This window comes from Octodon degus, unplaced genomic scaffold (assembly GCF_000260255.1).
Source record: "Octodon degus isolate 3935 unplaced genomic scaffold, OctDeg1.0 scaffold00093, whole genome shotgun sequence".
NCBI lineage: Eukaryota > Metazoa > Chordata > Mammalia > Rodentia > Octodontidae > Octodon > Octodon degus.
The window spans coordinates 5,501,460-5,526,698 of NW_004524669.1; the positions used below are offsets into that span (position 1 = coordinate 5,501,460).

The 25,239-nt window shown below is 52.1% G+C and overlaps 2 protein-coding genes across 6 annotated transcripts in view; both read right to left on the reverse strand.

The window, feature by feature from the left end:
- The window catches only part of Itgb7 (integrin subunit beta 7), an 18,371-nt gene extending 13,332 nt beyond the window's left edge, over positions 1-5,039 (reverse strand). For both annotated transcript variants that reach the window (XM_023722623.1, XM_004638006.2), the window contains exon 1: positions 4,993-5,039. The gene's annotated coding sequence lies outside the window, so the exon portion shown is untranslated. The remainder of the gene's footprint in view (positions 1-4,992) is intronic.
- A 2,265-nt stretch (positions 5,040-7,304) lies between these two features.
- On the reverse strand, positions 7,305-24,700 carry Rarg (retinoic acid receptor gamma). Of its 4 annotated transcripts, none has more exons than XM_012516153.1 (8): positions 17,645-18,104; positions 13,266-13,414; positions 12,892-13,033; positions 12,039-12,199; positions 11,684-11,860; positions 10,379-10,583; positions 9,627-9,785; positions 7,305-8,577 (listed from the first exon to the last, which is right to left on the reverse strand). In XM_012516153.1, exons 1-8 carry the CDS (start codon positions 17,793-17,795, stop codon positions 8,387-8,389), a joined length of 1,335 nt encoding a protein of 444 aa, XP_012371607.1. In that variant the 5' UTR covers positions 17,796-18,104; the 3' UTR covers positions 7,305-8,386. The 4 variants fall into 4 exon arrangements, with proteins under 4 accessions (XP_012371607.1, XP_023578483.1, XP_023578484.1 ...); XM_023722715.1 differs by lacking the exon at positions 17,645-18,104 and adding an exon at positions 24,380-24,700 and having other exon boundaries at positions 7,307-8,577; XM_023722716.1 differs by lacking the exon at positions 17,645-18,104 and adding an exon at positions 18,317-18,528 and having other exon boundaries at positions 7,307-8,577.
- Positions 24,701-25,239: the final 539 nt, after the last annotated feature.

Sequence of the window (25,239 nt, forward strand, 5' to 3'; positions counted from 1 at the left end):
AGACAGAGACAGAGACAGAGACAGAGAGACATGGAGGATTGACAAGAGTTTAAGGCCAGCTTGAACTACATAGTGAGACCCTATCTCAAAAAAAAAAAAGAAAGAAAGAAAGAAAGAAAGAAAGAAAGAAAGAAAGAAAGAAGGAAAAAAAGAGGGCTGGTGAGATGGCTCAGTGGTCTAAAGCACCTACTTGGAACAAGCTTGGCAAAACACAGGGACCGCGGTTCAATCCCCCAGCACCACATGCCAGCCAGCCCCGCCCCCTGGTGGGGTGTGCTGGCCACACACACACAAATAAATAAATGTATAAAAAAAAAAAAAAAAGGAAGGAAAAAAGAAAGGAAGGAAGAAGAGAGGTATTCAAACAAAAATGTGTGCTTGAATGTTCCTGGTCACACTACACAGAATAGCCATCAGGTAGGAAAAAAAATGTTATCAATCAGTTGAAAAATGGATAAATGAGGTACAGTACATCCATTGGTTGGAATATTATTTAGCCATAAGAGGCAAAGAAGTATTGATGAGTACTACAACACTAATGAGTATTGAAATAGTATGCTAAGTGAATGAAGCCAGTCATAAAAGACCCCATTTTGTATTGTCTCATTTACACAAAAATACCCAAACTAGGAAAAAAAAATCCAAACTAGGAATATCTATAGAGTAGATTAGCAGTTACCAAGGAACCACTTGGAGGAGAGAGTATTCTTTTGGCAATACTGAGCACCGAAGCCAGGACCTTCACACTGAGATATATCCTCAACTCTTTCCTTTGTTTTATTTTGTTGACACAGGGTCTCACTGTGTAGGCTGGCCTTGAACTCACTATATAGTCCATGGTGGCTTCAAATTCATGGTAAATGAGTAACAGTTGAAATCTGTATGGGTGTGAAGATAAAAAGGGAAATTATTTTTGCAGATGGAAAACTCTCTAAGAAAAGTAGTGAAAGGAAAACAAAGGGCAAAGTTGTGTTTATTTTACCATTTGTAATTTTTTTAATGTAAAAATGTATTTGGTACAGGGTCTCACTATGCAGCTCAGCTTAGACTCTTAGTGAACCTCCTGTTTTCAGCCTCCCCATTTAGGGGAGTGCCACCACACCTGGACTCGGAGGCGGGCTCAGTGTGCCTGGGGGTCGGTGCAGCATGTGGTATATCAAATGTAGGTCCCTGCACTTGCCTAAATAGGCACTTAGTCTGCTGAGCTATCTCACTGGCCCATTTTACCATTTGTAGAATCAACTGTAACACTTGATGATTTTTTTTTTTTTTTTTTTTTTTCAGAACTGAGGATTGAACTCAGGCTCTTGTGCTTGCCAGGGAAGTGCTTATTCTAATGAGCCATCTCCACAGCCCTGTACCACTTGATTTGATCATTTGAAAAGTACAGAGTTGGGGAAATGGCTCAGTGGCTTAAGCGCCAACCTGACAAGTACAAGGTCCTGAGTTCAATCCCTGACATAAAAAAAAGTACAGATGTTCATATTAATATCTGCAAAAACAATCTCTAGAAAGATTAAAGAAACAAAGATAATATTCTAGGATAGGTATAAAAACCTATCCTAGATTGTATGAGGCATGGGATGTGTATTTCTTACTATCTTATATAACTTTTAAATTTTTAATGGTAAAATACATTTAGCATTTTAAGTATTTTAAGTTCAAACTCTTTAAACTACTTCTAAAAGAAACTGTCCTTAGCTAAAAATGGTGGCACACACCTAGACCCCCATCATTCTTGGAGGCTGAGACAGGAGGCTGGCAAATTTGAGCTCAGCTTCAGCAATTTAGGACCAGCCAAATAGCTCAGTGGAGTAAAGTGCCTGCAAGCAAGGCAGGGGCCAGGGGTTCAATCCCCGCCCCCCACCCCGTGCCCTGAGAGGGCAATTGAGACTGGGTGTGGTGGCACATGCCTGTAATCCCAGCTCTTGGGAGACTGTAAACAGGCAGATCACTATGAGTCAGATCTAGTAATGAGACCTTGAACAATCTGTAGACCCTTCCCTAAAATACAAAAAATAAATAAATAAATAAACATTAGCAATTTAGTGAGAGCCTGTCTCAAGATAAAGTGAACTAAAAATGGGAGCTGGGGTGTGATGCACACCTGTAATCCCAGCACATATGAGGCTGAGGCAGGAGGATTGCTACAAGTTTGAGGCCAGCCTAGTCTACAAAGTGTGTACAAAGTTAGCCTGAATTGCTTAGTTAGACCTTGTCTTTAAAAAAAAAAAAAGTTTCAAGAAAAATAGCAGGCTTATCAGTTCATGTGTATACAAGTGACTTTATAAGATAAATCCCCAGAGGAGGATATGCAAGATCATGAGATAGCATCTCATTGTGTGCTCCCTCAGGGGTCATAGCTATCCATGCCAGTCAGCTGCCCTTGGGAAGGGACACTAACACCTTGCCTGGAAGTCGCCGTCTCCTCCCCAGCCTGGGCCCAGGTTCAGGTCCAGATGCTGTGTGGGGAAGGGGTGGGGTGTCCACCTCCCTGACCTCAGGCCGTTGGGTACTGAGCTCCACCCTTGGGGAGAAGCCAGCCCAGTGTAACCTCAACCCTGCTAGCTGTGCGTGCTGTGGGCAGGGAAGCTGGAGATGCTACTGCACAAAGGCCAGCTTTGACTCATCTCACAGGTGCGGCCCCCTGCCACAGAGATTCTCAGGACAGAGCAAACCCAGAGACCTCCAGCCCACTCATCTCCCTGACAGGAGGCCCTGGACTTGAGGATCTCTGTCCCCTAACCCTCTACCTCTCTGCTCTCAATTCTTCCTCCCTCTTTCTTCTTTCTCCTTCCTATTCAAAAATTCTAACTGGGTGTGATAATGCATGCCTGTAATCCTAGCACTCACATGCTTGAGGCAGGAGGACCTCCACAAGTCCAGCCTGGGCTGATTAGTTCAAAGCTAGCCTGAATTACATAGGGAGACCCTGTCTCAAAAAAAAAAAAAAAAAAAAAAAAGTAAACTAAAGTAGGAGAGAAAGATCAAAAAAAAAAAAATTATTACATTTCTCTGTAGCTTTTCTCTTCTCTACTTCTTCACAGTTCTTTATTTTACTTCCTTTTCCTGTCCGATCCTAACTATAGAATGAAAATCTATTTCAACGCCCTCCTTTTGCAGAAAGAAACTTAAGGGGCCGGGGAGATGGCTCAGTAGGATAAGCACTTGACTGGCAAATGCAGGGATCTGAGTTCAATCCCCGGTTCCACAAAAAAAAAAAAAAAAAAAAAGAAAGAAACTTAAGTCCCCAAGTGTGAGCCAAACTCAAACAGTGAACAGGAAGTAGATCAGGGATTGAAACAAGTCAAGCCTTTGGGTACATCTGCTGCTTTGCTCCTCTCCAGCACCAGCACCTGCATGGGTTGTCTTCTCCCCACTCACCCCAGTGGACCCACCGAATCCTGGTTCTCTTTCCTTGGGGGTCTTCAGTCTCTCCTCTCCCCAAGACTCAATTCTGGGGGCCAGGGAGATAGCTCAGTAGAATAAGTGTTTGCCTGGCAAGCACAAAGGCCTGAGTTCAATCCCCGGTTCCACACACACACACACAAAAGGCTCAATTGTGCCTGTAATGTATACCTCATTGCCCCCTGTGTTTTGCTTTGCTATAACTCTTTTGACTCGAAGTAAAACTAACTTTCTGGGGCCAGGCATTAACCCAAGAGCCTCATGCACACTAGGCCATGTTCTATCACAAAGCTATACCCTGGTCCATGAATTGACTTTTTTTTTTTTGGCAGAACCAGGGATTGAACTCAGGCCCTTGCGCTTGCCGGGGAAGCGCTTATTCTACTGAGCCATCTCCCCGGCCCCCTGCATTGACATTTTAATGACTACATAACTATCCTTTGACAACACAAACTCCATTTTGAGCTTTCTTTTGTAACACAAGCTGTAACCCACCTGGTGCTGGCTGATAGTTACCCTGAACAGCTGGCTGACCCAGAGCTACGCTGACAACTGTGAGCCAGTAAGTAAACAAGAGAGTGGTGTCCAGGACCTTGCGCTGGAAAAATTGATATCTGGAAGCTGTGCTAACACTTCCTCTGGAACTATTAATACCAGGGTCTTCAGACAGCCACCTGAAACCTATCTTGCTATGACCTGCTCTTTGCAGATACATACTCTGTACAGCTGGTGGACACATTGCCCAAGAGCGTAGTGTCTTAACTTTGCAGTTGTTGGCCTGATGGCATTCCAGCCAAAGTGCCACCTAGACCATTCAGAAAATGTCCTCTATGGATGCAGAGTGTTTAGTTTGTTATTAACACTGTGCTGGAGTGATTTTCTACCTACTTTTGCCTATATTTTCATATATCCCTTTTACTTACTTTTGCTTATCCTGCTTTTCTATACATTGCAATAAACCAATTCACTCAGAAACTCTTTGCCTCACTTGGCTAGTCTTTGTTTAAAGGATAAAAGCACCTGTCCTTTTTGGAGAAAACAACCCTGGAGATAAAACTGTCACTCACTCTTGGAGAACCAGGCCACCCTGGATGCCCCACTGTGATCGATACCTCTCAGGGGCCGAGAAACAGAGCCCCTTCCCAAGTCAACTACAGCTTCCATGCCGAGTGAAAGCCCCTCTGGTGTCCACTCAGAGTCACAAGCGGGGAACAGAACTGCCACTGGGAGTGTGAGTTCTGTGGCCAAGGCACTGTCTGGGAACAACCTTGGGCTGAGAACAAAGCCTTGGCAGCAGGAATGGCAGCTGGGGTTGTAGGAGAAAACTACTTTGGCATAACTTTGGCACATGGCAGGCACCAAGGTTAGCCCTGTACAACCTCTTCTTCTTCCCCTCCCTGGAAGTCCTCTGTTGGGAAATTGATGAAAGAGGGAGGTCTGTGACGCCAGAGGAGGGAGCAGGAACAGGGCATCCTAGAGATGCAGCAAAGTCAGAGCTTTTCTCAGGCTCCGCCAGCCACTTGGGAGCAGATGGCTGAGCTTGAAAGGAGAGGAGACAGGAGGGCCCAGGGCCCTAGTACTCACAGGTGTGCTCAGAGCAGCCCTTCCTTTGGTGGCAGCCACAGCCTTTGTGCACTGATCTGGAGGCTACAGAGGAGGAAGTGACACACCCTGGTGGGGCGGATTTTGGGGGGTGGCTGATCTAAGAGAAGGTGGAGCAGATAGGGGAGAGGCTGAGCCGCTGAGAGTGGATGACCTAGGGACCTGACCTGGAAACAGTCTGCTCATCTCCTGAGGCCTTGCCATGTGAGCACCACCATGCTACTGTTAGTGGTCACAGAACCTCAGCAGATATGTGTTAGGCCCTCTCCCCAGCCCGAATTTAGAGATGCAGAGATCGAGGCCTGGATGCAGGGAATAAATAATTTTTCCCAGGGTTCCGCAGCTAGCAAGCGGGTGGCCTTGGATTTGTGTGCAAGTCTGCCTCACTTGATAATCTCCCACTTCCCCATACTGGAAAGGCCAGAGTAGGAAGCCATATGGAGGCAGCAAATACTGGGGAGAGGGGAAGTTAGAGATTATTGTTCATTTTGAAAATATAGAGGGGGCCAGGGAGATAGCTCAGTAGAATAAGTGCTTGCCTGGCAAGTGCAAGGGCCTGAGTTCAATCCCCGGTTCAAAAAAAGAAAGAAAGAAAGAAAGAAAGAAAGAAAGAAAGAAAGAAAGAAAGAAAGAAAGAAAGAAAGAAAGAAAGAGGAAAGAAAATATAGGGACCACTGATGGTATCTGTGTACTTTACTATACCAATCTCTGGAGCCCAAATGCCCAAACTCTAGCCCAGCTCTTTTACAAGTAAGCAGTAAAGCCTTTAGCAACGTTCTTTAATCTTTCTTGTGGCTGCTGTGGTGAGAATCAAGTGAGATGATGCATTTCTGGTCTCACAAGAATACTGGGCAGGAACTGGTCTCTCTCTGTAAGTGAATTAGAAGGAGTGAGAAGTGGAGGGCGAGAAGAGGTGAGGCTGGGGGAAACCTAAGGTCCACACACCTGGAAAGTTGAAGAGGGGCACAGGGCCGGGCTGGAGAATGTGACGTGGGGACCAAGGAATGAGTCGTAGAGCCTGAGGAAGGTGGAGGAGAAAGGAGTTGTGTGCAGGAAGTTACCGAAGCCGAGGCAGGAGAACCTGGAAGAACAGGTTGTAGAAAATATGTATGGGATTGGTGTGGACCATGGCTGGCCACCCGGAGCTTGAGAGGGATCTGGACACAAATCTGTGCTCACAGAGCTGTCTCCCCTACCGGAGGCACTCCAGGGGCAAAAATCAGCCACAAGGCTCCCTGTTGTAGCCACAGCACACAGTGAAGTGCCCTTCTCACAGCAGGTGCTCAGTATGTGCCAGTGGATCCCAGAAGCTTACCTGTTGGGAGGAGAGTCCTTCTCTAGCCAGCTGCCCAGACTAAGGAACACCCAGGACCTTTCCCCTTCCCCCACAACTGGGGGTCGTTACCGTAGCAATGACCCTCTTTCCCCATAGGCCCTGTGGTTTCCTCTTAATCTTCTTTCACTTTTTCTTCTGCTTTCCTTCACTCTTCTCTCCTATCCTACATTCTCAGCCTCTTTCCCATATGAGTTCACCAGTGAAGAAAGCCTGTAGGTGCTGGGCATCCAGGTGTGCACTAGGGAATAGTGGCTCACACCTATAGGCCCAGCACTCAGGAGGCCGAGGCAGAGAGACTGCACAGAGTTTGAGGCTGGCCTGAACTACATGGTAAGCTCAAGGCCAGAGTGAACTACATGGTTAGCTCAAGGCCAGCCTGAACTATAGAGAACTTCTAAAAAAAAAAAAGAAAAAAGGCCAACAATCCAGGGACAGTGTAGGCAAAACACTGTCCTAAAGAATTGGGCAGGATGGAGAGCAGTAGAGGGAATCCCGGAGGGCAAGTGGAAGGCAGGAGAGGACATGGCGGAGGTCAAGGGCCTTGTCAAGGACATTGCAGAGGTGAGGAGAGGTGCTTGGAAGTCACTATGTGTCCCTGGGAGTGAGTGGAGATGAGAGGGGTGGAGGCAGCAAGCTGTAAGGTACTAGGGTGTTGCAGAATGGGACAGCTGAGGGTGAGAGAGGCAGACATGCCCATGCACACAGCACCAGGCCCAGTGGTCCCAACACCACCCCTGGGGGATGGGGGCAGCCCAGGTACTCATGGACGCCCCTTGGGCTCCCTTTCTTCTCTCCACACCCCATCAAGCACTCTTCATCCTCCTTTCTTACTCCCCTAAGCAAGCTGCAAAGCCTGGCAGATTAGCTCCGCCCCTCACCCAGGCCCCTGCCCAGGTCAGCTGGCCACTTCCCTCACTACTACCACTTCCCCTACTGCACCTACAGGGAGTCACAGACCCATGAGTTTCCATCACTTTATTTTGCAAAAATAGAAAACTCAGCAATATGCAGACGCGATACAGATGGAGGGGAGATGTAAACAGAGGGGCGGGGACAGCACCCTGACCCCCCAGAGAAAAAGGGGAGCCAGCGGAATCTTATTTGGCAGCTAAATACAAACTGAGGGATTGGAGGAAAAAGGGAGGAGTCACAGAGGTCCTGGGGTCCCCCTCCCAAAACCCCTAGAGGAAGGGGTCATTCCAGGGTGTAAACAAAAGCTAATAAATAAATAGAGGCTTCCTCGGGTTTGGTGGGATCAGCTAAGCAGCAACTCCCCTCCTGGGCCAAGCTGCTCTGGAGTACAGGGTGGAAGGCACTAGGAGGAGAGGGCTCCCTGGCCCTTCTGTAGTGTAGAGGGTCCCTGCCCGATGGCTGAGATGGGGGTCAGGAGGAGCCCAAGGCACTTGACAAGGCTGGGGGAGGGGCTTGTAACGGAGGAGGCCACGAGTAAACGCTGCACCCCAGCAAAGAGGTGCAGAACAGGCCTGCATCTGTCCCTTTCATCCTCAAGTGTCGCTCCAGAAATATAGGGCCCAGCCCACCCCACCCCTGACCTGGCATGAGGCCCGGGTATTTGGGCAACGTGCATCACACAGCATTAGGCACCAAGGGTGGGGGCAAGAGGGTGAGCTTAGCCCACTTGGGCCCCCCTTGTGCTCTCTAGTGTTCCTGTTTGCTCAAAGAGGACCAAGCACCCAGCACAGGAAGGGGCTAGGGGATGACAGGGCTCCCTCCTAACCTGGGGAGCCTGAGTCCCTGATATCTGTGGGGCAGTGCTGTGATTGTACAGTCCAGACCCAGGCTCACCCCTCTGCTCTTCCTCCTGCTGAGAGCAGGACAGGCTCCCAGGACTGGAGAGGGAGCCATCAGGGCAGGAAGGGATGAATACAGAGGCACCCCTGGAAACTTTGGCAAAACAAGGAGCTCCTTGGAAAGGTGGGGAGAGGGCAGAGCAGGTCCTCCCCCAGTCACTGGTGGTGTCTGGGAGATGGTCAGTCTGCTACCTGGAGCCCAACCCCACAGTAGAGGAGGTCAGAGGCCCTAGTCAGGTTGGGGACTCCGGCTCCCTTTGCTCTGGCCTCTGGGGGCCTCATCCTCGCTGGAGGCCTTGGGGTTGGAACCAGGCTGTGAGGAGTCGTCCTCAAACATTTCAGGGTTCTCCAGCATTTCTCGGATCAGTGGGGGCATAGGACCTGGAATCTCCATCTTCAGGGTAATGGCCCTTTCTGCACCTACAACAGAGAAGCAGAGTCTCAAAGGGGCAGAAGCACGTGGCCCTTAAAACCAACTAGCTCCTGAACTTTTTTTTAACCCAGCTTTCACACTGAGCTACATCCCCAGGCCTCTTTGTTTCAAACAAGATCTCACTATGTAGTTCAGGTGTCCTTGAACTCACTATGTAGCCCAGATTGGCCTCTAACTCTCATGAGTGATTCTCCTGCCTCAGCCTCCTGACTGCTGTGATTACAGGCATGTGCCATAATGCCTTGCTATGGTTGAATTTTTCATTCACTTTCTTTCCCCCTGTGGTCTTGAACTCAGGGCTTTACACAGGCTAGGCTAGTACTCTGCCACTGAGCTTCAGTTCTAGCCCTTTTTATTTTTTGAGGCAGGGGTGTCACTAAGTCTATAAATTGATAAGGCTGAGCTTGAACTTTCAAATCTACATCAACCTTTCAGAGCACTAGGATTATACTAGGAATGCACTACCACTCCTGCTCCTTTTTTGGTTGCTGTTGTTTTTCATTTTTTCTTGAGATGTCTTACTGAATTCCCCAGGCTGGGCTTGAAACGGATCCTCAAGGTTCCCAGAATGCTGGGATTATAGGCACGTACCTCCACATCTGCCTAATTCACCTTTCTAAGCACACTGTGTGTGGATTCATTCAATTCTCACCATTGGTGTAGGAGGTAGGAATAAATAAAACCTGGTTGAAAAACAGGAAAATGAAGTATAAAAACAGTAAAGGGGGCCGGGGAGATGACTCAGTGGAATAACCGCTTCCCTGGCAAACGCAAGGGAGTGAGTTCAATCCCCAGTTCCCGGAAAAAAAAAAAAAAAAACAGTAAAGGAGGTGCTTAGCACATATGGAGTCCCGGGTTCAATCCCCAGCAATGTTTTAAAAAAATAAAGGAATCTGACAATGTTTCCCCATTGGATAAGGCCAGCATATGTCAGCTGGTTTTCAGTCACACTGTCCCTGTCTCTGCTTGTCCACCTGTGTGGCCTGGGAGCCCTGCAGCCCTGGGAAGACAGAGCAAAGGCTCACTCATGACTAACCCTTGGTGCTGATGCCACGGAGGTCAGTGATCTTCATGAGCATCCTTGGGAACATGTAGGGCTGGCTGGGCCGCCGGCGCCGGGCATATAGCCTCAGGGCTTCCAGCAGTGGCTCCTGCAGCTTGTCTACTTTTTCAGGTTCCTCTAGGTCCATGCGGTCTATGGGCACAAGCACAGTAGTGTGAGACGGGCAGGACACAGTGACATGTGGCTGATCACCAATGGTCCCTGTCCTATGAGCCGCCAGATCCCACATTTCTTCTCCCAGCAGTCTCTTCTCTGTTGTCCCTGAGCCCCATCCTCTACTCTAAGCCCTTCCCTTATCCCATTCAGCAAGGGTTTTTTCTGTTAAACCACTCCTATTCCAGCACCAGTACCTAGCATCTCCTCAACTCCCCTGGCCCTGCTCCCCTTTTTCAGTCCTATATTCTAGGTTGTTGGGAAGCCTGTATGACCTTTTCAGTTCTTATTGAGACAGGGTCCCACTTCGTAGTTCAGGCTGGCCTTGAACTCACTATGTAGCCCAGGCTGGTCTCAAACTTACATTGATCCTCCTGCCTCAGTCCCCTGAGTGCTGGGCTTACAGGTGTATACCACCTCGCCTGGCTTTCCTTAGGATCTGAGAAGTCTGTGGCTGAGGTGAGGTGCAATAATCCCAGGAGAAGAGACCAAGGTCCCCCACCTGGTCAGAGATCAGGTGTGGAGTATGGTGGGAAAGGAGCCCAAGCAGACGCCAGGGGGCGCCCTCGCACCTCCACAGATGAGGCAGATGGCACTGAGCAGCCCTGTCTCTGTGTCATCCATCTCCAGTGGCAGGAGCTGCCCAGCAAAGGCAAAGACGAGGTCTGTGAGGGGCCCAAAGCCAGCATTGTGCATCTGAGTCCGGTTCAGGGTGAGCCCATCGGAGAAGGTCATTGTGTCCTGCTCCGGGGTGTACCTTGTGCAGATCCGCAGCATCTGGAGGTGGGGGAGAAGGAGGGTTGATGCCATCTCTGGGGAAGAACTCATAAGGAGAGGGGAAAAAAGACAAAATCAAAGGCGAATGAGGAATTAAGTCCCAATAAGTGCAACCTGAAGTAGGCACGGGGAGGAAGACAGAGAGGCAAAAGATGGGGGGGGGGGTGAAAGCAGGATAAATCAAGGGGTCCAAAAGTCTAGGATCTGGTCAGCTGTGATGCTGCACACATGTTATCTCAGGACTCTAGAGGCTGAGACAAGAGGCTCAAAATTTCAAGCCCAGCCTGGGCAATTTAGCCACTCATCAAGAGCCTGCCTTAAAAAAAAAAAACAAAAACAAGTGTTGGGGCCAGGGAATAAGCAGAATAAGTGCTTGCCTGGCAAGTGCAAGGGCCTGAGTTCAATCCCTAGTTCCAGGAAAAAAAAACAAACAAACAAACAAAAAAAACCACACAAACAAAACAGGTACAGTATCCCATACTCTGGGGAGACTGACGCAGGAGGATCTTTGCTAGCTCGAGACCAGCCCTGGGCTACAAAGTGAGCCCAAGGCAGGCACATAGTGAGACCCTGTCTCAAAAAGACAAAAAATAAGGGCTGGCCTGATAGCTCAGAGGACTAAAGTGCCTACTTAAGCAGAGCGTAGTGGGCCAGGGTTTGATCGACTGATCTGATCAGCAATCAGTGTGCTGTGCTGGTCCTGCCCCGGCAAGTGTTGGCACACACCTGTAATCCTAGCACTTGTGAGGCTGGAAACAGGAGAATCACTAAGAGTCTGATCTACGATCCATGTAGTAAGACCCTGTAGACCCTGTACTAAATACAAAATAAATAAATAAATAAATAAATAAATATAAAAAATAAATAAAAAATAAAAAAAATCAATAAAAAATAAAAAAGTGCAAAGCTCCAAAATTCAATCACAAATACCCCTCCCCCAATACACATGTACAAAGTCTAGGATCAGGATCTGGGGGCAAGGGCTGAGACAAAAAAGCTTGGGTAGAGATGTGAGGAGTCTCATAGCTGAAGGGCTTGTGGGAAGGAGTCCCCGATGAAGGCCAGGCTATGGCCTGACCCAGACAGAGGGCCTAACTTACCAGGATGTCCAGGCAGGCAGCCTTGAGCAGAGTGATCTGGTCAGCAATGCTGAGCCCTGTAAAGCCAGGCAACCGCTTCGCAAACTCCACGATCTTGATGATGCACTTGGTGGCCAGCTCACTGAATTTGTCCCACAGCCCCAGATCCAGCTGCACCCTGTGGTCTGCACTAGAGTTCTGCAGAAAAGGAGAAGAGGCTGAGGTTAGACTACAAAGGAAGGCTACCCTGGAGCTCCCTACCCTCTTTGCCAGTACCCAAGGCTCTCCTCTCCATGCCTATGCCTTCCTAGTCCTCAGCACCAGACCACAGCCTCCAACCCACTCTGCCCTCAGTGGGGCTCTGCTCATTCCTCACCGTGGTGTACTTGCCCAGCTGGCAGAGCGAGGGGAAGGTCTCCTGATGGGCTCTGCTGACCTTGGTGATGAGCTCTTCTAACTGTGGGCTCAGCTCATAGCTGTCAGGTGACCCTTCCTCCTTTACCTCTTTCTTCTTCTTGTTCCTATCATTCCGCACAGCTTGGAAGGGGGAGGCACAAGGAGGAAGGTCAAGACCCTCAGAGCCTCCCTTTCAACATCCTCCCTCACCCTAGCTTAAAGTGCCCAGTCTGCCATGACCATCTATTCCCTGACACCAGTGCACCAGCCCTCAAGGGACAGTGCCTCAGTTCCTCTATCTCCTACATTAACTCCTATTCCCAGGCTGCCTCTCTCCAACCCCACCCAGGGCTTGCAACCCCTGCTCCCCCCCCAGGCCATTCGGCTCCATCCTGCCCTTCCTGTCACCCTGCAGGAGCTAGGGAGAGGGGGGCAGGATATGCAGGGGCAGGATATCCACTTATAGCCTTGGCAGCACAATGGGGGGGATGGAAAGGAGGGGCCACCCCAGATCCATCTCAGGCTGCCCTGGGAACAGGGGAGGGGAGGGAACTGGCAAGCCCACAGTCCTGCCCCCCAAGAAACAAGGGAATTTGAATTGAAACCTTAACATCCACTTACTCCTTCAGAAGAGTTCAGGAGTGAGAGAAGGGGAAAGGGTGGGGCCTCCTGGTTGAATGGAGCTAATCAAATAGGATTGGTCTGGGAGGAGACAGCACCCCAGGGCAGGCTGGGTCTCACAGAGTCAGAGAACTAGGGGTGCCCAGAGGGAAGCCAGGGAACCACAGGATTGGACAGGAGTGCTTCTGCCCAGACCAGCTATAGGGGCCTACCTTCCTTGGACATGCCTACTTCAAAGCACTTTTGTAACCGGCAGTACTGGCAGCGATTCCTGGTCACCTTGTTGATGATACAGTTTTTGTCCCGATGACACGTGTATACCATATTCTTCTGGATGCTGCGTCGGAAGAAGCCCTAGAGTTTCGGGGTAGGTGGAGTGTCACGCAGCAGGATGCTGACAGTAGTAACCTCTCTCTCATAAGCCATACAGGTGGCCTCAGGCCTGGCCCTGTCTATTAATCACTATGTGCCAGGGACCCCCTACAGCTCCACCTACCCCCACTCACACATAGCACCTGTATTGCTGATCTCTGATCTTCCCCAGTTAAGCCCAGGTCCCCAATCCACCCACCCCACCATTACACACCTTGCAGCCTTCACATGAGCTGACCCCATAGTGGTAACCAGAGGACTTGTCATTGCACACGAAGCACGGCTTGTAGACCCGAGGAGGCGGTGGGGGCGAGGGTGAGCTGGGAACCATCTCCTCTGAACTTGTGCTCTGTGTCTCCACAGCTGCAGGGGAAGCAGTGGGGTGAGGGTGGGGAAAGCCCCTCATAAACCCCTTGCACATGCCCCCATTGCTCCCTGTGGCCCACTGGTGAAAGCCTCCACAGTGCACCCGCCCTTAGTGGACAAACCCAGAAAGTCCCAGGCAGCCACTGTCACTGCAGCTCCTTGGGACCCTAGCCCCTCCCATAGTCTGACCAACTTCCCACAATTCCACCCCTACCTCTGTACCACACAGTTCACATCTCCAAATTCCAGACCCAAGGATATTCTGCAAGTCAACTCCTGGGAGCCTCAATTTCCCTAACTATAAAGTGAATGTGGTAGAAGGGTTAGGGTTCTGCACCTTTGAATCTTTATTCCCTGTGGCCCTGGCAGATAGATACCTGTCAGTCTGCTGCCCACCACCCTCCTCCTTGGGAGGGGCCAAACAGATGTGGGGTGGTTAGAGCAATTGCAGGCCACCTGCAGCTGGCACCTGGTTGAATGAAATACTGGGACAGACACTAGGCAGAACAGGACCTCATTTCTCTGAAGTGGTACAGAAGAAATAATTGTCCTTCTTTTCCTTCTTTAAATCATTCCCCCCCCAAAAAAAAATCATCCCCCCAAAATAACCACCCAAATCCTTTTGTTTTGTTTTGTTTCGTTTTGTTTTTGCAGTACCGGAGATTGAACGCAGGACTTTGCGCTTGCCAGGCAAGTGCTTATCCCCAAATCCTTTTCTTTGGAAGCTACGGAGGTGGTAGAATATGGAGCACAGGTATCAGAGAGGAAGTCAGAGGACAGGCACCAACCCCACTTCACACCTGAAGGAACTGAGGCCAAGTGAGGGGCATGCCAGGCTCAGTGACACACTACCAGCTGATGGTGGAGCCAAGGCTCTCAGGTCCTGTGACCTGATCTCAGTGGCTGTGAGAGAGGATTGAGGAAGAGGGAGACGGAGGTGGTTGCTCAGATTCTTAGGTCTAGAAGCTGTTGAAGGTGGCAAACTGGAACATCAGGTGACAATGGGGGAGGGGACCTAGCTCTGGACCCCCTCTGAGGCCGTCTGCACTTTTGAACTGCCTCTGAAAAGTACCTGACTGCAGTTCACAGGCACCTCAGGTAGGCTTTAGGGGTGGGGTGGGGGTTGGAGGCCACAGAGGACCCATGCTAGGTACATCAGGGCGTTAAGTCAATCTTGTGTGAGTGTGGGACTGATCTTCAGAGGTTTCATATATTGTTTACATTGCATACATTATTTACATACATTATTTAAACTGTAGGATCTACTGCCCAAACCTAGAAAGCCCACGTTATTTGAAAAAGACTCTACAACCCTTCCTAAGGGTGTCCCACAAGCATACCACACAGACACCTCCTCCCTTCTAATCCTCTGCAGCCCACCAGCCCACCTGGTCACAAACCCAGGAAGGGCTTCCCAGAGTTGGGGGTTCTAAGACAGCTCCACCCACCCCACAGGAGGGAAGTCCTCCCAAGTGCCCCGCACACACTTGCTCAATTAGCATAAGAATCCTTGTGGAGAAAGATTCCTCTTGAAAGGAGGACTGAGGAAAAGGGTGTCGGGAGTCTATTCAGGACAGGCGGTGGGGGATTCCAGCAGGGCTGGTGGTGAGAGATGTGGGGAGGGCTGGAATGCCTTTCAGGACCTCTCCTGGATTCTCAGGCCCCCATTGGTGTCCTCTAGGGGTCCTGCCCACAGACCTATGTGTGGGGTGGCGCTCTCTGCCGCGCTGACGCCCTCCCTGCCCGCAGAGCGCTGCTTCATTTCCTCTCTTGCGCAAGGACCTTGGGTGCGGTCAGACTGGCATGGGGCAGAGCCAGCCAATTATAAGACTAGGGGCCCCGATGAGACAGGCCTGGGGGCAGCTTTTCCCATCTAAAGTGGTACTGCCACCCATTCTCAACACTCCCCTGCAGCCTGAACCCTAAAGTGTGGCCCAGTGACTTCCGGTGGAAGGCGCTGTAAAGCTAGCGGGGTCTTCTTGGATCCTGCACCCAGGACCCTCTTCACCCCTGGGCAGAGACCCCATCATCGGGATGCTGCTCCTGGGTTAGGCAGGGGCCTCCGCTAGGGAGGAGGGTGGGCTCTGGGGGTTTTCTCTTTTTAAAGCCCAAATTGCTGAAATTGAGGAAATTCCTGGCCAGGCCAAGCGGAGCTTCAAACAAACTCTTTATAACCCGCTGTAAACGCTCCCAGCTGCGCGGCCCAGACCTGAGCAGCCTGGACTCAGACTCAATCTAGCACACATCGCCTAGGAGACACACACTCCCACTTTTGAGTGTCCCAGTACGGGGGCACGGCAGCACTCTGCTAACCCCAAACCTGTCCTGACATAGAGAGACTCCTAGGCAGGCATCAGGCACCCTCACTCCGGCCACACTGGATCTGGAGGACAAGTCACAAAGCTGACACACAACACTCAGTACTCAGCTAGCTACCCGTTTACAAGTGAACAACTCAAGCACCCGACAAAACACCGCAGCCTGCCAGCAATGCACCAGGACACCAAAGCCTCCAAGCACGCACAAACACACCACCGTTCCTCCTCTCTAAACCACTTTCTCTTGGAAAGTTTGTGGAGAGGGGCCTGAAGGTGGCTCTGTGCTCCCAACAGGGTTCTAGAAGCCAGAATTATTGGTCCAAATTGAAGTGCGAAAAAATATCCTGCCGGTCAAGCCCAAGGGCCTGAATAAGGACATGGCTCCCGACCAGCCCCCTAAGCAACTCCCTCTTGGAAAATTCTCTCCAATTTCGAACACCCCCCGCCAAAAAAAAAAAGAAGAAGAAAAAAGAAAATTAAACTAAATCAGTTCCCCATCCTACAGGGATTTGGTGCAAAGCAACTGTCCCATGCTTTCTCCACCCTCGAAATGGCAACATTTTACTTCTTGCCCCACCCCATCCCAAAGTATGGTCTGTTTGCCACCTCCCTCTTCCAGTCTCCGACTTGTTAAATTTGAGCGGCTCTGCCCTAAAACCGAAAGACCCGAAAAAAAAAAAAAAAAAAAAAAAAACTTGTAAACAGCGCTGCGGAGTGCCAAGGAGCGAGGCGCGTCGGCGGGGGCTCTGTGACCCGGCGTGCGCACTCCCCCAGCGCCTGCCGCCCCACCCGCTGCCCGCCCCCTCCCGGCCTGCCCCTGAGCCCCGGGGTCCCCGCATCCACACTCGGGCTGGGAGCGCAATCCCAGTCTCGGGTAAAATTGGGGGTTGTTCCAGGATCCCCCTCCAGGCTCCTCCCCATGCCACCCCCCCAGCGAGCACTTCGGCCCAGGCTTCAAAGCCGCCTCTCATCTGGACTTCATTTTTACAGCCTTTCAGTCCCCAGCTTTTTATTACCGCTCTGCAAAGAGGTTCCAGGGCCCCAGGCCTGGCATCTCCCATTTCACAGAGAGGGAAGATGGAGATTTGGGGACCCCATACCACTGTCACCTCCAGGCCACCTCACCACCACCACATACAGACTTTGCTTTAAACTTTTTGTCTCCTGCTAAACTTGTGTGTTGGAGCCATGGGGGGGGGGGTAAAAGTCATCTCTGGGCTGCAACCTGACTACTACAGGTTTCCAAACATTTCTCTTTCTCCTGTGGGAGGGGGCAGAGCCGAACTCCTCTCACGCACACAAGCCCTTGCCCCCACACGCAGAGCACACAGGATGCACTCCGGGACGCAGCGCTTGCCAGAGCCTCCCCCGCAGCCACGCAGGGGCACACGCCCTCCTGGCCTCACGCCACAAACATCCCCATTCAGGCCCACGCGGGACCGCCCACGCAGCCGCAGGGATACACCGAGTCATCAGACCTCTACCCCCCACACACATGACCTAGGTAGGACGCTGCACACTCCAGAGATCCACATGCTCTGCAAATAATGTTTTTTACATTCGCAACTTCCCACATGGACTTCACAAACGCCACCCACAGTTCTGGGTGCCATATCCCTCCAAGGCCAGGCACCCGAGGGCACCAACTACCCACGCACTTCGGTCTTTCCCAGTCCCCACAGCTCTGGCATGGCACCAACCACAGGTCCTAGCTAAACACCCACCAAAAAAACCACACACGCTCCAAACACTATCTCACACACGCAAAGGAGACGCTAAAGCCCCCACATTTAAAGGGCCAGCACCTCACACAGAAAAGGCTAGAATCTTCGCTTACTCTGTACACACGGAAAAAATAAATCCAGCCTCTCCTGCACCTCACCACCCTACCCCGAGCTCGAGTACCTACATTGCAGACTGGCGGGTTGCGGCCAAGCAAAAGACTCAAGTCCTGCGAAACAGGAGCTGCCGGTGGCTTTGCGCAGTAAGCCGGCCCCGGGCCCGGCCGCTCCATACAGCCGTCGCGGACCCGGGGCAAACGATTCCATGCAGTCGTACATAGCGACCCACTTGGAGGGGAGCTGGGTGCTAGAACACCAAGGACCCACTGCCGATTCCCCCTCCTCCCCTGGCGGCGCCCCGCTCCTGGAGGGGGGAGGGGGAGCGTTAGCATAGGGCGCTGGACTGCATGGAGGGTAAGGGGTGGGCGGGGAAGAAGGGGATCCCCAGCAAGGGAAAGGGACTGGGCGGGGCGCTAAGCCGGGGGTGCCGCTACGGCTTCGGTCCGGCTAACACTGGGCGCCTCGGCAGCTAACACCGGGGAGACCTTTTGTAAAAGCGAAGCCTGGAGGGGTGGGGGGTGGGGCTTGGAGAGCGAAGGGGGCCGGGCACCGAGAGGAGCAGAGCTGGGAGCGCCTCGCACACACAAAAACATACATACGCTCGTGCGAGGCGCGCTCCCTTGCTTATATATCCATGCATGCATTTATCCTGGCAACACGCATTTGTAAATATGCAATAGTGCACATGCATGTCTCCACGCACATAAATTCATGGTGCACACATGTACGTGCAAACACACCTGGCTCGGGAAAATGCCTGCAAGCATTCTCTCTCCACAGCACCGAGGCTTTGCACGCACTTGCACTTAGGCGCGTGCCCAGGTCCAGGGTTAGAGGAAGGAGTGGAGGAACCAAGTACACGCATTTCCTTTCGCAGAGTTTTCCTCCTCCCCTCGACCCTTCCTTTTTCACACAAGACAACACCAGCAGGGTTGTTAAAGAGGACTGAGGACAGTCAGGAACGTGGAGGTCCCTTCGACGAAGCAGCGGCTCTGAGGAGGCACTACCTCCACCCCCCTCATTCCCAGGCCTGGCTCCTCCCTCTCCCTCCGCGCGCGCGCTTCAGGGCCGAACAGAACATTCCTGTGGCTCGGCCCGCGCTGCCTCCTCCTTCCTTCCCGTTTTCTCCACCCCCGGTCCAAGGGCCGGAGCGCGCTCCCGGCTTGAACTCTCCGGGAACCCCCCTCGGGGCGGGTGGCCGGGCGCGCTCACCTCCTCCTGACCCGGCCCCGCCCCACCCCGCCCAGGCCGTCGCCAGCGCCGCAGCGGAGTCCCCCGCCCCCTCCAGCGCGGTGGAGACTCTACCCCTGCTAGCCTGAGCTGTCCGCCCTCCGCCGCGTCCCGGGCTGCCTCCCTCCAAGTCCCTGAAGCCCCATCCCGCGACTGACACTCCCCGAGCGCCTCGACTGCCGCTCTCGTTGCTGTCTTTTCAAGCCTAACCTCATTTTTAAAGCACAAACGGTGTTTGCAGTGCGTATTGCTCCTCCAACGAAACTGCCCCGATGCCAACTCCCTTCCCCGCAGTTTCTGCCATGTCAAGTGCTGCTATTCCTTAACTGTTCCTAGGGTCGTTTATACCCCCACCGCAGGCAGTAACTGTCCCCTTCCCCTCCTCTAGTGCCACACTGTGTGCCCCTCTGGGCCGCCTCGCTGTTCCTTCGGTGGCGCCTTTCAGCACAGTGGGCTCTCTCGCCCGCTAAGGGAGCTAAGGAGGGGCTTGGCCACGTCACAAGTTTGCCTTTGCCAGGCCGGGCCGAACCCGGGACCCTGGCCCCGGGACAGCGCCAGCGGCGGCGACTCCCGGAAACCGCCCCCTCCCCCGCGCCCCGCCCGCCGGCCACCCGGCAGCCCGGCCCAGCCGGCTCTGTCAGCGCTGCTCACACGGGGAGCGTCGGGGGAGCAGCCGCGGCGCCCGGCCCGACCCCTTCCCCCGCCTGGCGGCTGTGGTTGGGCCAGGGTGGGGCGCACTTTTCTAAGAATCTGTTGTACCGGGTGGGGGGTGCACTAGGGTGCTGCAGGAGAGTGGGGCGCCTGCTGGAAGAGTAAGGAGCTGAAAGGGGTGCCAGAGTAGCCAGGGAGGGCGAGAGTAGAGGAGGAGCCCGGGTGGCTGCCAGGGACGGAGGGGGGGTGGGGGGGGGGGGGGGCTGGGAAGTAGGGCCTCAATTGCAGGGTGAGGGGCTGGAGTGGCAGCACTGACTAGGAAGAGAGAGAATGCAGGGCTCCTCCAGCCCAGTGTGAGCTACCTACCCCTCACGCTCCAATCTCAATACCCCATTTGTGAAAACTGCTACTCCTCCTCCAAAATATAGAAAGAAAATCAAGAAGATAGGTTTCTGAGTTAAAACCTGGCCAGTGACCCAAAAAAGATACAAAATGGGGAGTATGCCCCCAAAAGAGGGAAAGAACCCTGATTAGTCAACTTCAGGCTGTCATTCCCCCCTTCCTCCTCAAAATCTGAAAGGTCCCAATTAAGTCAGGCCTGCCTGGTTGGTAATTAGAACCAGAAGTGGCCAGGCCACAGGGAGGAGGGTTGGGAGGCGGGCATAGAAGGAATGGGGGGAGGGCTCCAGGAAGCTGTGAGTCTTCAATAGCCCCCCTTTCTCTGTACCAGATGCACCCCACTCTTCATCACTCCATCTGTGTGTGCTTCTCAACCACTGCAGGAAGAGGGGGCCTTAGGGCCAGGCATGAAGGTTTCAGGCCCAACCTTCCCATCAACCACAACCCCCCATTCTAGACAGACTTAGTACAGCCTTGGGTAGAAGATGGGGGGATCTCGTGCCCCCTCTTTTCCCCGAAATCCCCCTAGTCCTTATTGCAGCAATTAGACCCATTAGCCTTCTAGCATTTCATGGGAACCAGATGTTCTCCGCCAGCCTGGTGGGAGTGGGGGGGCTGCTGCCTGACTCACCCCCTTCCCTAGGATCCCCACCACCAGGGCACACCCCTCCCAGTTACAGCCCCACAAAGGAACACCCCCAAAGGCTTAAGGAGTATACCCTGCCGCCATTAACAAGACAGCTGTAAAGGCTCCAGCAGAATCACCCCTCAGAGCCCTACCACCCTGGCAAGGATGTATTCTGGCCAAGATTAGGGGTAGCCAGGACAGCTAATTCCTTATAAGTTCCTCCTCTTCTCCCTCCTCCTGCCACCTTCTGGATGAGGGCTGAGGATAACTGGCTCAGAATTCCTCATGCTAAATTCTCCTTTGCTTCCAAAACTTGGCCTCAAAAAACTGAAGGGGTATTTCAAAGTGAAACAGGCCCCACCCATTGGGGTTAAGTCCTAACTGAGTCCCACCTGAAGGGCAATGGGAGGGGTCTTTGAGGGGGGCACAGAGGAGGGGGGAATATGGAGGTGCGAATAAGGGATGGGGCCCAAAGAGAGGATATGAGAGCGCTGGGCAAGATGGGGGCTGGGACTGGGTAGGGGGCCAGAAGAGGGGGTTGCAGCCTGGGCCCCAGCAGCAGTGCTTGCCCGCCCGCACCCCCCGCCCTGCCAGAGAGGTTTCCTGTTGCAATCAAAGCCCCATTTGTGTCGGCCTGGAGCTGGAGCTCAAGCTTCAGTCCGAGCTGGAGGAGGAAAGACTGAAGGGAGGGGAAGGAGGCAGTCACTGGGGTTTTTCCTAGAGGAGGCCTCGCCGCTGCCTGTTGGCCACCCTTACCCACAGTCTGCTCTCCGTGTGTCTTTCTCCCAGTATCTGGGCTCTCTCTGAGTCTGGACCTTTCAACCCTCATCTCTTTAAGTCTGAGTCTCTCTTTTTCAGTTTCATTTAAGTATGACTCCTATTCTCGGGCTGCCAGCCTGCCCTCGGTTTCCCATGGGCTTAGTGTCGTGAAGTCCAGGCTCCCTACTCCAAGTACACTAGCCCCATGACCATGGAAGTTGTCACCAAGGCCAGAGCACAAACTGAGCCAGGTACTAAGGACTGCAGCTATCTCTCAAAGAAAGGAAGAGCATAGGGAGGGGAAAGGAAGGAAGGGAAAAGGACAAAAACAAGAAAAGAAGAAAAAGTAGAAGCAAAACTTGTAAATAAAGAAGGGAATCAGAGTTGAAGGGAGAGGAAAAGAATGGAGGAAAAAAGAAAGCAGCAAGATATATTATGTTCAGGTACAAATTCCCTGTGCTGAATGTGATCCTTCTATAGATTTAAAAGGTACCAATAAACTTATTGTAATTAAAAGAGAACAAAAGAGAAAAAGAAGGCAAGTCTGTTCCTTATAGTTTTGATAAAGCAAATGTACAACATAGCAGAGTTCACAGAGATACACAACACTAGGGGTTTCATGCACATGCATGTATGGCGTGCACACAGGCGCACACATGCACACACCCGTCTTCCATGCGCACAGGCCCATGCTTGCCTTGGCAGCACATGCTCCCCTCACCGCTCCCCTCCTCCCCTATGAGGTTCTGAGATGCCTGCCTCAACTCCTGAGGCCCCTGGAGAGCCCCAAGAGGTGGGGCAAGACCTCCCTTCTCAAGTAGGACATCCCCAAGGTGCCAGAGACTGCATTAAAAGCCAAGATCCAAGATCTTGGAAGAAATTCCATGAGACTTCTACAACCATCCCCTCACCTTTTTTGGTTTGTTTGAGACAGGATCTCGCTATACTATGCAGTTTAGACTAGCCTTGAACTCAAAGCAATCCTCCTGCCTCAGCCTCCTGAGTGCTGGAGTCTGGGTGAGTGCCACCAGGCTCAGCTCACCCTCTTTTACTGGATGTGAGCAGGAGGATCAGAAGAGAAGCCCAGATTCAAGGTGAGGATGACTTTGGCATCAAATTTAAGTTTCTAATCCCTAATCCCTCTCCATTAGATGGTCCTAACTAAAAAGAGACAGCAGATCAGGAAAATGAGAGATGGCACTCTCATCTTTCAACTACTGTCCCATTCCAGGAAGTTTTCCAGACTCCAGAGTTCTTCCTCTCCCTTGAAGGACCACTGAGTGCTGACTGCCCCACCCCCAGGCAAGCTGTCTGGACTCAAGTCTTCCCCCTCCTCCCCACCCCACCTGCCACCTCTCTGCCCAGGCCTGTCCCTCCATGCTAGCCGCACCCTCTCCAGCTACCTTCCCTGGTTCTGGCTCCTCCCTGGGATTTCTCCTTTCAGCCTCCCTCCTTCTGAGCAGCCACTGGAGGTGGAACCCAGCCTTGTCCAGGACCTTGACCTCGCTTTGAACCCTGACCTTGATCTCCTATAGGTCCAGCACCCAGGGGCATGAGAACTTCACTGGGAAACTGGTCCCTGGCTCTCCACATTCCCCCCACTACTACTCTCTTTCTTCTCTTCCTCTTTACTCCAGTTTCAGAAGTTTCCTCTTCCAGTACCTGGCAAAATCAAATCCCAAGACTGAGTGGTACAGTTCTCTGCAAGCAGTACGTTCCTTAGGGGTGGGGGTTCCCTCTTAGGACAGACTCATAGTGTGAAAATGAGGTAGGGGGACACCTAGCTGAAGTTTCCAGAAAGGGAGCTTTGTGTTTCCTCACTCACCTGCATATACTCAATAACTCCTGTTGGATTCCCGACCTCCACAGGCCTCACCAAACACCAGACACATCGTCAACCTCCCTATTAAGTACCCCTCATTTTTCACACTGACTCTTTGTTGCACACACTGGAATTCTATATATGAGCAGAGTTGGGGAGATGCGATGCACACAGAGTTCCTTATAGTCTGGGCATACACACACACACACACACACACACACACACACACACACACACCTTCTCCAAATGAGCGTACTCTTTCCAGTGGAGCTGCCAACCCAATCTAGTCACCTCTTCCTTACACATATAACCCACTGAGAGCCCCATCCTAAGGCACAGCCCCTTCTCTTCTACCTCTTTCTGAGTTTGTAACCCTATAAAGGATGTCTTTATCTTTTTGTCTTTTCTTCTGTCTCTCCCTGCCTCTGTCTCTCCCTTTCTCTCCACCTTTAGGCACCTTAGTCTCTTTCCAGCTGAGACCCTCTCTTCACCAGCTTATGCACTGATCTTTACCCCACAAAGCCCCTGACCCAGGCTCCAGCTCATGGGCACCCCCATCTGGAACAGTCTGGCCAGGAGGAACAACAATCAAATGGGTAGAGAAGGGTGCCTGCTGTCAACACTCAAATGCTTAACCCAAAGAGGGCAGGCCTGGGGGACAAGTAGGGATCTGCACAGCATGTGGTGCTCTGCCAGGCCTGGAGGGAAGGGAAGAGTCCACAACCATGTGGCTGGAGGAGGACGCATCTGCAACACCCCCACCACCTCTCTGGATTACCCATGGTACACATCCACCTTCTTTGTGGCTGTGTCAGTCATCCCAGAACCAAGCAGGAGCACCTCCAGAGCCCACACATCTTCGGGCACCTGGTACTACATTTCTTCCCCTTTTTACAACTTCCGAACAATCACCTCTTAATCAGAGAATCAACTGACTGGCTTCTGCTTGGCATCCTATCTCTCCACTTCCCAAATGCATGCAGGTGGCAGCCTCAGAGTGCACCAGGGGCACCCTTGGCCTCCCAACAAAGGTGTTCCCAGCTGCTAGTTGACTGACATGAGGCAATTTTAGAGCCCTCCCCTCAATTTTAGGCCCACTATTGCCTCATCCTATTTGAGCAGAACTCTCATTTGCAAACACTCAACTTTAGTCCACATTCAAAACCCCTCCTCAGCACCACTATTCACCACTACTCGTTAGAACAAGCCCCACTCTCTGCCCACCTTAACTGGGATGTCAATTTTCTGTCACACACCCTCCCAATGCCCTCTTGTTTCCTTTTGCCCTCATCCCCCAAGATCCTTGAGACTCACACAGAGAAGCCATCTCCTTGGGGAGGTCAGGCTGGCCCAGGCCCCGGAAACTAGGGCTCAGCATCTCGAATGGTGGAGAACCCCTGAGTGCCCCTGGGAAGGCAAAGGGGAAGCCTGCTCCTGGGTAGCCAGATCCAGGCCCAAGGGCACCAGCTGCAAACAGTCGCTCCTTATTGGTGGCCATGGCAGCTGCAGTGTGGGAGTCCCCTGGGGTCTGCAGCGGGCGGGGGTGGCCTTCAACCACAGCCCCCGCCCATGCCCACTGCCCCAGCCTGGGAGGCTCCGTGCCCGCCCTGCCTGGCTGGCCCACGGGATTCCAAAGATCCTAGAGAGAAAGAGAGGAAAAGAGATGACAAAATGGTCACTCTGATGTTCTAAGTCCCATGTCCCCAACCCCCTAGGTAGGTCTATACTGCCCTAGCTCTCCAGATTAGCGCTAGGCAAAGGTAGACAAAGGTTTCAAGATAAATGGTGGTATGAGGATGACCTCCTCCTCCTCCTCCTCCTTCTCCTTCTTCCTCTTCCTCTTCCTTTTCTTCTTTTTCTTCTTCCTCTCCTCCTCCTTCTTTTTTTGAGTACCACAAATTGAACTAAGGACCTTGCACTTGCCAGGCAGACACTGGGTCTGAGGAGTTCTAATGGAAAGGATGTCTACAGAAGTGATTAAAAACACCACAACTGGGATAGACATCAGTCCTGTGAAGTAGAAATTAGGACTCTTTTTTTTTTTTTAGGAAACTGAGGCTCACTGGCTTAATGTCACATGGTTATAAGCAGTGAGGCCAACTTCAAACTCTTGGGGTAGAGAGTGTAGTTCTGTGTAGATCACTTGTTTGGGATACATATGGCCTCATTCCTCA